The sequence below is a fragment of the Molossus molossus genome, unplaced genomic scaffold (genome assembly GCF_014108415.1).
Source record: "Molossus molossus isolate mMolMol1 unplaced genomic scaffold, mMolMol1.p scaffold_m16_p_12, whole genome shotgun sequence".
NCBI classification, from domain to species: Eukaryota; Metazoa; Chordata; class Mammalia; order Chiroptera; family Molossidae; genus Molossus; species Molossus molossus.
In genome coordinates, this window is record NW_023425347.1 from 56,380,246 (window position 1) to 56,394,048 (window position 13,803).

Sequence of the window (13,803 nt, forward strand, 5' to 3'; positions counted from 1 at the left end):
TCCACAAACAAAACTAATGTTTATATGGGGGTGGGGGTGGCTACACTTGGCCCTGATTTTCCAATGAACATAACAGAAGAAAGACCAATTGAGACTTGAAACCATTGTGTTACTCCAACCATTATTTAGTTACATCCTATCCATCTCTTACTCTCTCTCTCTATTGAACAGAGAGGCTCCTTTGGCTGCCTTGACTTTTGTAAATGTTTCATTCACTTAGTTGTGGTTTATCATTTGGACAGAATGCTACATCGGGGATTTTTCTCCCCTCCCTAAGGGCTCAAAGGAAAATGACTTTGTGTGCCTCATATTTGATACATGAACATAAACCCCATTCTCTTCATTTTAAGAAGCAAACCTAAGTTTATTGGCAACAGAGAATACTGCATTTCTCAGAAACAGCCCTTCCCTCTAAAATGAACTTGAAAATAACTTAGAAGCGTTCATTTTTGACAGGTACATCAGAGAAGAAAGTGAGAAATCTTAAATATATTTATAAAACCTAAATGTTTTGTATTAAAACATCCCTATCATTTTGGGTGTAGCGGACAGAATTGTCTGTTTCTATTACCTTAATTAATCACTGGACATTTTTGATATTTAGAACTTAATCTCTCAAAGTTCAAAGTGGACTCTTCTTAAACTGATATGAGACACTTCACTTCAGGTAATTGCTATAAGTCTCCATAAAAGCTACAATGTAACTCAATAAGATTAGACGAAATCATCTGGAAAATATTTTATTTACAGAATTTACCTATAAGATACCTTGAATGTGGGTACATTTTATTTTACTAATGTTTATATAATTCTTTTATTTTCAAATAACATTTCTCTATTCCAGTTATTCAGAAGTTAGAACTTCCTCATCATTGATTTAAATCAACATCCTGTACTAAACACAAGAATGCTATTATAAAAAATAAGACTATACCAGCCGGCCAAGATGCTGACATTTGGGCCCTGATTACAGATGGTGACCATGGACAGCGATGTTCCTGCTGATTCGGCAGTGATTCAAGGCTGCTTTTCTCTGCAGACCTGCCCTTTGAGTCTTTATGCACATTTACTTTGAGAAAGAAACACTTCTTGATTTTCGTTCTGTCTAAACCCACTCCCTTTATCAGACTGAGAAACACATACCTTCTTGCATCAGCCTGTGGTTGTCGGCGTCTAAAACCAGATTTTCTTTGTGTGTGTTTGGCTTGCATTTTTTTAAATCTACCAATACTTATTTAATTAGTTTTAATGGCTCTCTTATAAAAGAAATATATTCATTAATAATATATGTTGATGGGACAACTTTTATTTTTATCACAGACTAAAGAAAACACATTTTTGCATAAGAAACTACAACATGGTTATAATACATTATTTTTACCAATTGAATACTAGAGATGGGCTTCTGCTAATAAGGAGAGATAAAGTATTAACAGGGCCACGTTAACATGAAGTGTGACATAAGTCAATGCTCACCGCACTGGTAACCTTGAACCATCATGTTATAAAAGAACAGAGGGATGAAATCCTGCACTGGGGCGTTTAACAGTGATCCTGGAAGTTTAGAACCGAGTGCTTATGAGTAATAAAGAGACTTCACTCAAACCACTTGGACATAAATTCAGGAAAATTCATTGTTTAATTACATTCAAGTAAATCAGCATTCTTGGAAATAAATAACACAGTTTAATCTCTGCATTATTAAAAAATTCAAACTTGCACATGTAATAAGACATTTCAAACTTCAAGCAGTTTATTGCCTTCTCATAGTAATTTAAAAGATTGTCACAAGTTTAATACCTGAGATATAATTTCTAAAGAATGAAATACACATTACTTGCATTCTAAAATGAAAACTACATTAAAAAATATTTATTGATTTTAGAGAGAGAAAGGGAGAGAGAGAAACATCGATCTATTGTTCTACTTATTTATGCATTCACTGCTTGATTCTTGTATGTGCCCAGACTGGGAATCAAACTCACAACCTTGGTGTATCGGGACAACGCTCTAACCAACTGTACTACCCAGCCAGGGCAAGAAAACTACATTTAAATGCCAAAATTAGTAATTTCCTTTAGAAAGAAGGAGCTAAATTCCCCCTTTAAACTCACTGTATTTTTTTTTTTTTCAAGACAACAAATTATAGAGAACATTTCCTAAGTAAATACTGAGATGAAGGACATTTTTCATTTTCCCACTTGAATAACTGAGTATTAACAAAACTCCAATATGTCTTGGCCAATCAATAGTTAGAAAATAAAAGCCTCCACTGGGCTTTGGTCCCCAAATACTTTTATTTGTGTAGAGAACAATGGCTTTTCACCATTTCCTTTCCTATAATTCCATAATCAATATTATCATTTTATTTACATATAGCAAAAAATTCACAAAATCGTTTAGCACTGTTAACATTTTCACATTTGTCTGGGGATAGAGCTACTCGATTTTCTTCTGATGTCTTCCACTTTTGGAATCCCACATGATTACAGTGTTAAAGTATACCAAGAAGAACAGGAATTTCAAGCAGGATACAAAACACACCAACACAGAAAACAAGTCGGGGAATTTCTGAGGAGGGTCCAGTGTCACAGCCATCAGCGTCAGAAGGACCATAGTGATTATTGACATAAGACACTGTAAGGAGGAGGAAGAAGTATTATTAAGTAATATTTTTTAAAATTTAATATACAAGTGACACTGAATACAGCTGTAAATCAGCAGAATTGCAGGGGAGGGTTGTGGGGGTACAATCTCTTCATGGTGGGTCTCAACCTAGGCTGCAAGTTAGAAACAGCTGAGGTTATATATCTCAATGCCCACACTACACTCAAGACCAATTAAATCAGAGTTTCCGGGGTAGGCCCCAATATTTTTTAAAGTTCTCCAAGTGATCCCCATGTGTAGGGAAAGCTGAGAATCCCTGGTCTTATATTTCCTATCACCTGGGCACTGAAGAAAGTTACCAGAACAGATACTATTGCCGGGCAGGGTTCGATTCACAGCATGTTCCAGGACCCTACGTCAATACAGGATACAAAATTCTAAGCCAATCTAAGAACCCATTTAAGGAAAAGTTATCCATGGCAAATGGAAAATTATATTTCATGTTCCATACGCTTTCAATGAGCTAGTGCTATAGTAAGCATGGTGATGCATATGCAAGAAAAGAATCCTCTGGCCTCAGAGTTTTCCATTTAATTAGGGGGAATGCATGAACTAGTTACATAAAATCACAGGGTCACATTTTATTAAATGCCAGAATGAGGAGTGAAAATAATTACTGTGTTCATTATAACTATGTAGCAGTCCATTTTCTTCTCTAGACCAGTGCACCATACAACAGAACTTCTGCAACAATGGAAATGTTCTGTATCTGTGCTCCAAACAATTGGGTACTAACCATATATGACTACTGAGCAGCTGAAATGTGCCTACTGCACATGAGCTAAGTTTTTATTTAATTTTTCTAAGTTTAAATTTGCACATGTGTCTGGTGGCTACTGTATTGGACAGTTTAGCTCTAGACTATGAGCTCCTTTAAGACAAGGACCAGTCAGATCTTTATTTTATTCCTAGCATTGTACATAAGTACACAGAAGCTGCGTAAGTGAATGTAGAAAGCAAGCGGTAAGAAATGGTAGTCAGTGACTTCCATGAAGGAGGTGGGACATGAATGGAACCCTAAAAGATGTGTTAATGGCTATATTATGACAGGACTGATAAGACCTGAAAGAGAATAATGCAATGATCATTCTAGATGGAAGAGTGGGAAAGATGGAAGCCAAAAAGGTTTACAAACAGGTATAAACAGGCTGCAAGTATCCTCCAAAGGGAAGATCTGAGTCAGCCTTGTGGGGAGTGAAAATTTCTAAATTGAAATAGTCAGATTAAACTTAAAAGCAGGTGCTCTCCCTCCCCGGAGCATACCCGTGCCTTCCCCTTCCCCTCCCTTCCCCTCCCCCTCTCTTTCCCCACAGGCCTGCACCCCCTAAACGCTAGGGACCCACGAGACTTGCAACCAGGAGAGCAATGGCAGTGGCAGCCTGTCCCGGGCTAACCCCTGAACCCGTTCCCAAGCCCTCTCTGCTCTCCAGTGACTGACAGCAGCCCCATCTTGGCTCTCTGCTGTTGCTTTTTCTACCCTAAGCCCTTCCTTTGTTTCAATCTCCCCAGATTTCATAAACATACTCTCAAAATAAAAAATACAAAAAAGTAAACTTAAGAAAAATGGGACTGATTGAAATGTCATGGTATTACAAAATTGAATCAGTATGAAAAGACATGCTAAAATTCCACCCATTTTTAAACAATCTCCACCTCTTACCACCATCGTCTGATCCTATTTACAGCAAAAGTTCCCAAAAGAGTTGGCTATAACTTGCTACATCCAATTCTTCCATTCATTAGTGACCCCAAAACTAGTTAGGCTTTCACCCCAATCACTCCAATGAAACTGCCTTGGTCAAAGCTCCATGATAACCTCCATTGCACTAAATCCAATGTTCAATTCTTATCGTGTTATTTGATCTCCCAGCAGCATCTGAAATAGCACAACACTCCCATAACCTTGAAACACCTGGCTTCCATGACACCATACTCTCTTGGTTTCTTCCCACTAGTTAATCCCCAGCAACTTTGCTAGTTCCCTCTCATATCCCCTATCTCTATGGACTGTACTATCCCAGGACTCAGTACTTAAATCTATACTCATGTAACAAAAATAAATTAATAAAAATTGGAGAAAAAAATAAAAAATAAATAAAATCTATACTCATACCTTTGGTGATCTCCTTCAGTGACAACTTTAATTATTATCTATATGCTAAAGACTCGGATTGCTGTCTCCAGCCTAGATCTCTCCCCTAAACTTCAGGTGCATATATCCAAATGCTCCTTAATATCTCCACTTGGATATCTAATAAGCATCTAAAACTACATGTAAAAACTATCTTCAATAAGATTAATGGCTGACTTCTAATCAGAAAACATGGAGGTCACAAGGCACTGGGATGGATGACATTCAACTTGCTAAAGAAAAAGACAATAATTCTATTTCTAGCAAAAATGTGACCCTTCAAAAATTAAGGACAAATTAACATAAAACAAAGTCAGTACATTTAAAAATACTGAAATAATACAAAACATGCTCTCCAAACACATCAAAATTAAATTAGAATACACAAACAGGAAGAAATCTGGTGAATCTCCAAATATATGGAACCAACCAATTTCTAAACAATTCATGAACCAAAGAATACATCACAATGGAAATGTTCTATGTTTAACTGAATAAAACATACATATGTCAAAATTTATGGAGTGATGCTTAAATATGGCACAGAAGGGAATTTACAGATTTGAATGCCTATACCTCCAGTAGGGGGCATGCAGGAGGCAGCCAATTGTCGATGTTCTCTCTCATCAGTGTGTCTATCTATCTTCCTCTCCCTTCCTCTTTCTAAAATCAATAAAGAAAAATTATTTAAACAAAAAATGTAATATATACCATATTGATAGATTAAAGGGGAAAATCACATGACCATATATCATTAGATAACACAAAAACCATATGACAAAATCCAATACATTTTCATGATAAAAACACTCAATAAGCTAGGAATAGCTTAACTGCCTAACTAAATAAAGGCAAACTACAAAAAGCCCACAGCTAACATCATATTTAATGGGAAAGACTAGATGCTTTCCCCCTAAAATCAGGAAGAAGGGATGTCTACTCTTGCCACTTGTATTCAACATTGTATCAAAGATTCTAATCAGGGTAATTGGGCAAGGAAAATAAAAGCATCCAGATTGGAAAGGAAGAGGTAAAACTATCATGACTTGCAGGTGACATGATCTTATATATAGAAAATCATAAGAAATCCACTAAACACGTAGAGCACAGAATCAAGCTCAATATTTTTTTAAAAATGTATTTTTATACAGTAGCAATGAACAGTATGAAAATTAAATTAACAATTCCATTTACAAAACCATCATGAAAAATAAAATATTTAAAAATAAATTTAAAAGAACAATTATAAGATTTATACACTAAAAACTATAGAACATTGTTGAAGGAAATTTAAAATATCTAAATAAATGACCATGGGTTTAGATGTCAAAATCTTAAGATGGTAATACTCCATAAATTGATATACATATCCAAAATAATCTCTATCAAAATCTCAGATGGGTTTTTGGAGGAATTAATGAGCTGATCCTAAAAATTATATGGAAATAGAATAGGGACATAGAAAACTAAAACAGTCTTGAAAAAGAAGAACAAAGCTGGAAGACATGTTTTCCATTTTAAAACTAACTATAAAGCTACAGCAACTGAGACAGTGTGATACCAGCATAAGCTAAGTACCATTCCTTAAAAACCAAACAACTTACCAAATGTTGGATAACTCTGGGAAGAAATGTAAAACATGGAAGATATTTCCTAACAGAAATGGAAAAGGATTTCAACTGTAGTTCTTCTTCCGAAGTCTTTTCAAATATTGAAAAGGAAGTTGCACAAGCTATAAAAAATGCCATCACTGTCACAACTGTGGGCATTAAAAGGTCATCCTTCAATAGAAGAGGTAGCATACTGTAAGAAAAAACAGAAACCATAGTCACTTTGTAAAAACGTTTTAAATAAGAACAATACGGAAAATATCATATGGAAATTGGTTTGACTCACCTAAATGTCGACACAAGTAAAAACCAAGTAGACATAAAAGGAATTTCACTTAAAACTAAGCAGACAGGTCTAAAATGGTAAAGAAAAATATACTTTAATCTTATAGAATATAATATCAACTCTTACTCGTAAAAAAATATAAACACATTTTACGTCTTAATTTTCAAGTTGGGTAAAAAAACAAAAACTAAAAGGAGCCAGCAAGGTCTTCATACGAACTACTGATTCGTTTTTTTATAACTGTCAATCCAAACTAAATGAGTCTAAACACAGAGAAGGTACCACCTCCTCATAATAACTAGAAAAGTGCTTCTTCCAGAAGTCAATCCACCAATGGAATATTTTTCTGTCATACAAACAGTAGCTTAAAAATGGACCAAACATCCAAACAGAGAAAGAGAGCTGCTGCACATATTTCATTATACTTGGAAAATATTAAATGAATTCCCAGTAGAGTGGTTCTCAAATGTGTTTATGATCCTGTGTATTACGTATGGCTCAGCTAAGTTAAAAACTGAAGTTGTAACAGGATCACCATCTCCAACTGAAGAGAGGACAACAGAGGCAAAGAAGAACTATAAAGGGGAACAAGTTTATGAGGGCAGAATAAAAGAAAAGAAGAAAAAAACAATAGGAAGAGGCTGCACGAAAAGAGCAATAGCATAGGAACAGGAAGTGTAACGCTAATAAATGGGACCACCGACTTTACCAAAGAGCTGTTTAGGGTCAGAAGTGCAAACTCTGTGACCTTTCAACTGCGGCAATAATGCTCAAGAAGAAGGGGGCTAGCCAGAAGATCCGAGTCCTGCTCTCATCTCTGCCACTTATTACTCTATGTCCTTGAATGGTTAATTTAACCTTTTTTCTTATGTGTAATTGAAATAATATCTTGTATTGTTAAGTAGTTGAAAAAACTCTTACAAGTATTATCTAGTATTCAGGGCCCAAGAGCTAATCTGAATGGTCAGATTACAGGTCACTGAATGGGCTGCCTTTCTATGGGGTAGAAATTCTAGGGAAAACGTGTTTGAAAGCAATACCTCTCCCTTGTTCTGTCCCCTGGCACTAGGGATTTGTGTAGGGTCAGCCTCGTCTCATACAATAGTGGTAACTCAGGTTTAGACTTTGGAGAATGAAATCAAGCTCTCATTCCAGGTTGCAATGATATAAGACTATTTTGTTCAGAGCAAAGAAGCCTTCCTTCCACACAGGCCAGCCCAGCTTACTATGAGCTATGCACTGCGGTTTCAGTCCAAAGCTCCACCTCCCATTTGCCACTGGTCACTGTACATTATCTCCCACAGGAACCTAGAGAGCAGGGTGAAGGATAGAGTGGCTGTGGGTTGGGATTCAAGTATTCTAATGTGTTCTAGGCAAATACTATTTTAATATTGGGATACTATACCCTCAATTGTCACCCAATTTCTTTGAAGACCAGAAAAAAAATTTAATGCTCCTAAAACAAAGTAGTCTGGTTAGAGATTGCCAGTAGGGTCTAACCAAAGGTTCTGACAAAAGAAACAGAAATGAGGAAACATATGAAAGACCCTAAAGAGGTGAATAGAGAGAACAAGGCTACTGAATAGACATGGAAGTAAAAAAGGCAAAGACGACAGAGAGACTCCAACCTGAGGAAAGCCTCTTTGAAAGACATTTTTTATTGGCATATAGAAAATATATAGGAAGAAATATGTATGTCGGTAATAATTCTATTATATTTTTCAGTTTAAAATAGAAAGAAGTAAAATTGTAAAACATTATCATAAAAAATATATGAAATAATTTTATACAACTATGTAACATTTGCATAGTTGTGTTTTGCACTTAGGTAATTATATGTAAGTAATAAATTGATTTATATATTATAAATGCATAATAAATAAAAGACTGGAAACATTTTTACTTACAACGATACCAAGAGAATGGACTTTTCATGCACTTGGAAAGAAAATAAAAAGAATGAGAGTGCACAGGTAACCTTTAAGAAAAAAGAGGGAAAATGAAATATAACAACTTATAAAATATGATTGCAATTTAATTATGAATCTGAATAAAAACCAATTTCAAGTAAAACTCTAAAGTTTAATGTGGCTTCTATCTAGAAGGAAAAAATATATATAACTCTAATATACATAATATTTTATTCAAATATATAATACAAATATTTTTTTAAAAACTGATTATAACACTATACTTAACCATGTAAAATAAGTTCATTGAGACTCAGTTATTAATAAACAAAACTACTAAACACTTCAACACAACAATCATAACTTCATCATCCCTTGGAATTTCTGACAATTTAAATCAAAAAACATGAGAAACAAGAAGGCCAAAGTCTAAAACTGGAAAAACATATCTATTTCAGTATTTTTAAAACATGCATTTTAATAAAATATATTAAATGTTTTGTAATCATTTCATGCATATAATACATATGATTCACTCATATGTGGAATAGAAAACAAAAAGTAACAAATGAACTAACAAAACAAAAACAAACTCATAGATACAGACAACAGAATGGTGGTTCCCAGAGGGAAAAGGGGGAGGGAGGAGGGTGAACTGGATAAAAGGGATCAAATATATGGTAACAGAAGGAGACTAGACTTTGGGTGATGAGCACACAATAGAGTACACAAATGTTAAATTATAATCTTGTATACCTGAAAATTATATAATGTTATTAACCAATGTTACCTCAATACATTTAATTTTAAAAGAAATAAAATGTGCACTTAAATACTAAATGTTTCATAAAGTAATCATTTGCTATTTGGGGTTTTAAATTTAAAAAATGACTTAGATGTATTTTCAGAAGTTTATATTCTGAATATTAGACATCTATATACATCCAATCTAGTTGTTCAAGCAAAAAATGGGGGTCACTACCTTGTACACGCTACACATCCAATCCATCAGCAAATCCTATATACACCGCCTCCTAACTCAAATATCTACCCACTCCTTCCTCCCTGCTGATGGTGGCAGAAGGGAGGTCTGAGCCAACCTCAGGTCTCTCCTGGACTACTGCAATAACCTCCCACTTGGTAACACTCTCGCCTTCTCCAATCCGTTCTCCACTTGGCCACCATGTCAGATCATGTCAATGTCCTTGTTTAAATTCCTTCGATTGCTGCACTTCGAACAGAATCCACACTCCTGCCTCATCTGGGTCCTGCCTTCCTCTTCCAGCCCACGACTGTCTCCCTCCCTCACTTCACACTGGCACTTCAGACCGGTGCCTTAATGCCTCAAATATGTCAAATGTGTCCTGCCTTAAGGAAAAACTTGTTTTTATCAAGTCAGAGCTCAGATCTTCTTGTGATTGGCTCCTTCCGGTTGGCCATTCGGTTCTAGGCTCAATGTCACTTCCCTGGAGAGGCGGGAGAGGCCCCTCACTCAGCCTAAAGCAGTGCCTCCTAGCCAAGCCCGCCGGCAGCTGTGCACATCACACTATTCTCTTCATAGCCCACACCACTCCCAGACATGTTCTTGTTTATTGATTTACTTTGTTTATTGTAATTCTTCCACCACGAGCCTGAAAGGCCCCAATTAGGAGAGCAGGGATGTTAGCTGTCATTCACTCACATGCCAGTACCTAGAGAAGAACCTGATACATTAGCAAGCATTCAATAAATACTACCTGAATAAGTTAAATATAAATCACTTTGTTGCTACAAATATATTAGTGTTCATGCTATCAACTACCTCAATTATAGATTTATATTGAGAATTGAATTGAGAATACTTCAATCTTCATTGAAAGGAAAATGCTTTAAAATTATTAAAATGAGAAATGTTTTTAAAGCTCTCAGAAGTAGGCAAGAATTCAAAACATTACCAATAAAAATAAAATAACAAAAGTCATTAAGATGTCTTTTCTAGTTTTTTAAATACAGTGGCTTGTATTAAAACATAGCAAACAACCCTGGCTGATATGGCTCAGTTGGTTGGAGCATCGTCCTGTACACTGAAAGGTTGCAGGTTTGATTCCGGTCAGGACACATACTTGGGTTGGGGGTTCAATCCTGGGCCCCAGTTGGGGCACATGCGAGAGGCAACCGATTGATGTTTCTCTCTCACATCAATGTTTCCCTTTCTCTTTCTCTCTCTCTAAAAATCAATGAGAATGTCCTCAAGTGGAGATTAAAACCAAACAAACATAGCAAACAGAATAAAATTAGGAAACTCAAAGAGTGAAAATGAGTTTTCTGGCTTATAATCCCTGAAAGTAATCATCACTAGCACTACTAGTTACTCAAACTCTGAAACTGCATTCCATTATATTTGAAATATACCTTTATTTAGTATGCTATTTCCTAGAAAAATAGCACAGCCTTATCTTATATGCTTGCAAATACTTCAAGTTAGGCCTATTGAAGACATCAGAACATTTCTAACCATATCCCTCCTGTTCTAAAAGTCCTACAGAATATTAACCGTAGATGGCAGTGTGCTCAGAGTTCATTCACAGAATGAATCAGCAGAAAGCGTCAATAAAGAGGTAATAAAGAGAAGATCATGAAACTATCTTCTTCACGTTGTGGCCCTGACGGTCACGCTGAAACATCTCCCTGCATGCTAGGCTGCGGCCGGCCTTTCGTATGCGGTGTGAGTGTGAGGCAGTCCCAGAACTGAGACCTCGTTTCTAAAATGTTGTCTCCTGATCAAGTGCACTGACTTAACTGTTTTCATAAACCAAATGTTCTTGACATATTAAAAGATATTTTTAAAGTGTCATTTTATAGGCCAAGGCACACAGGAATAAAACTGTAAAAGTACCACAGAAATACAACCTGGAGGAATTTATAAATCCACTCAGAGAAACCCTAAACTGTAGGAAATGGAACCAATGCATCTTCAAACGAACACAAGTCATCTTTCTAAAACAGAAATCTGTCCCCTCCCCTGCTTAAAAATTGTTTTCTGGCTCCTCTTGCACACAAATCCAACTCCAACTTATTCAACATTCAAGCTCTTATACAACTTGATCCTTTTTGACTCTTCTCTCTCACTATATCCTCTCAGCACACACACACGCATGCACACATCACACGGATTTTACTGTTCGGTGGCTGTTCCAGAGCATTCCCTCTGGTTTCTCACCTCCGTACCGTCCAGCTCTCCCTCCTGTCCTGAATTCTCTTCTGCTATGTACCTCCTGTTCCAAAGCTTGCCCAGCTTTCAAACTTTGGTTCCAATCCCACCTGCTCTAAGAGGCTGTCTAACATCTGCCCCCCACCAGTAACACCTCCTTTTCCTGCAGTCATAGCACCTGATGTGTACCAAACGAAACTTAATACCATCTGCTTTATCACATAACTGTTTAAGCACATGTCGATCGCCACTGTTTTCTTTGTATCCCCTCATTGACTAATACAAAGCAGAACTTAAACAACTGTTCAATTAAACTGAAAGATTCTGATTGCTCAACCTAGAGCCCAGCACAGCATCTAAGTGCAGCAGACACTCAACAAATGTCCTTCAAGTGAATGGATGTCCCAATCCAATAAAGCAGTTTGGAACAAGAAAATAATTATCTCTATTTTTAAAAGATCAGTTGCAGCAAGAATTATGTATCTAAAGTAATAAGAAACTTACCAGAGTAAATCTGAATCCTTTGGGAGAGGGCTGAAGTATTAATTTTATACATGCAGGAAGCAGGCTCAAAAATGTAAAACAAAAGCTAAAAAATGAATAAAAATAAAATATTTGTTTTCTCTGTAAAGGTATATAGCTTAAATAAATGTTTTTTAAAATGTCAGGATTGCATCCCTTATCAACTTAAATTGATTTTAAATTAAAGATTTTATTTTTTAAATTTAAGACTAAATAACATTTAAATAAAATCCATACATTGAAATATGTACACTCTTTAATATATGTATGATTAAATAATACAGAAAACATTATAGTATTAAACGTTGCTTATGTTATTTTACTATTTAGTATCATTTACAGAAAATATAGAGAGACAGATAGCAAAACATCAATTATCAAAGACTCCAAATAAGAAAACATAACCAAGTGTAGAGACAATACTATATTTATAACAGAAACACTCACAAAATGTACTCATGAGAGAATCTCTCTGGCCCTCATTTCACAAAAGTTGATCATTTGATTTTCAAGCCCATGGTAAAAAAAAAGAAAAGTTAGAAGCTCCTAGAGCGGCTCCTAGTGATGACTGATGGCAAGGGGGTAAGAACTCCATAAGCAGAGCCATCTGGAGCCATGTGGTACGATGGCAAACAGCCCTGAAACAAGGATGGTAACAGTGCAGTAACTGACTGTCTCACTTGTGGTGGCTCTGTGGTATGTCAGCTTGGCTAGGCTGGACTACAGTTCCCTGTCACATAGGCTACACGGGATATTCTCTTTTTTTTTTTTTTTTTTTTTTTTTTTTTTTTTTTTTTTATTTTTTTTTTATTTATTTATTTTTTTTTATCCTCACCCGAGGACATTTTTCCATTTTTTGTTCAGATAGAGCGGGAGGGAGAGAGAGGAAGAGAGAGAGAGAGAGAAACATCGATGTGAAAGGACACATCGAGTGGCTGCCACCCGCACGACCAACCAGGGCCGGGGACAAACTGCAACCGAGGTACGTGCCCTTAGCGGGAACCGAACCCGGGTCTCTCTGTACCGCAGGCCGACGCTCCAACCGCTGAGCCAAACCGGCCAGGGCATATATTCTCTTTTTTTAATCCTCACCCGACATGTTTCCATTTTTTGTTCAGAGAGAGTGGGAGGGAGAGAGGGAGAGAGGGAGGGAGAGAGAGAGAGAGAGAGAGAGAAACATCGACGTGAAAGGGACACATCGAGTGGCTGCCACCCACACGACCAACCAGGGCCGGGGACAAACTGCAACCGAGGTACGAGCCCCCAGCGGGAACCAAACCCGGGTCTCTCTGGACTGCAGGCTGATGCTCTAAATGCTGAGCCAAACCAGCCAGGGGTGAATGGGATATTCTTGAAAGAACTGGAGAACAGAGAGAGGCAGCATCCCTGTTGTAAGCACACACACACCTTCACCCAGTTCTTCAAACACTAATCTTGGTGCTGTTGGGAAGAGATTTCACAGTTCTAATAAAAGTCCCTAATCAGTC

The 13,803-nt window shown here is 36.6% G+C and overlaps 1 protein-coding gene across 4 annotated transcripts in view; it reads right to left on the bottom strand.

Annotated features, from left to right (window-relative positions):
• Window positions 1-2,013: 2,013 nt before the first annotated feature.
• ALG6 (ALG6 alpha-1,3-glucosyltransferase) overlaps window positions 2,014-13,803 on the bottom strand; it is a 46,054-nt gene continuing 34,264 nt past the window's right edge. For 3 of the 4 annotated variants that reach the window (XM_036255999.1, XM_036255997.1, XM_036256000.1), the window contains 5 exons: window positions 12,299-12,383; window positions 8,602-8,672; window positions 6,695-6,763; window positions 6,403-6,601; window positions 2,014-2,637 (listed from right to left, as the gene is read on the bottom strand). In XM_036255999.1, the coding sequence (XP_036111892.1) occupies window positions 2,440-2,637; window positions 6,403-6,601; window positions 6,695-6,763; window positions 8,602-8,672; window positions 12,299-12,383 (622 nt within the window). In that variant the 3' untranslated portion in view covers window positions 2,014-2,439. The remainder of the gene's footprint in view (window positions 2,638-6,402; window positions 6,602-6,694; window positions 6,764-8,601; window positions 8,673-12,298; window positions 12,384-13,803) is intronic. The other variant, XM_036255996.1, reaches the window with a different exon arrangement.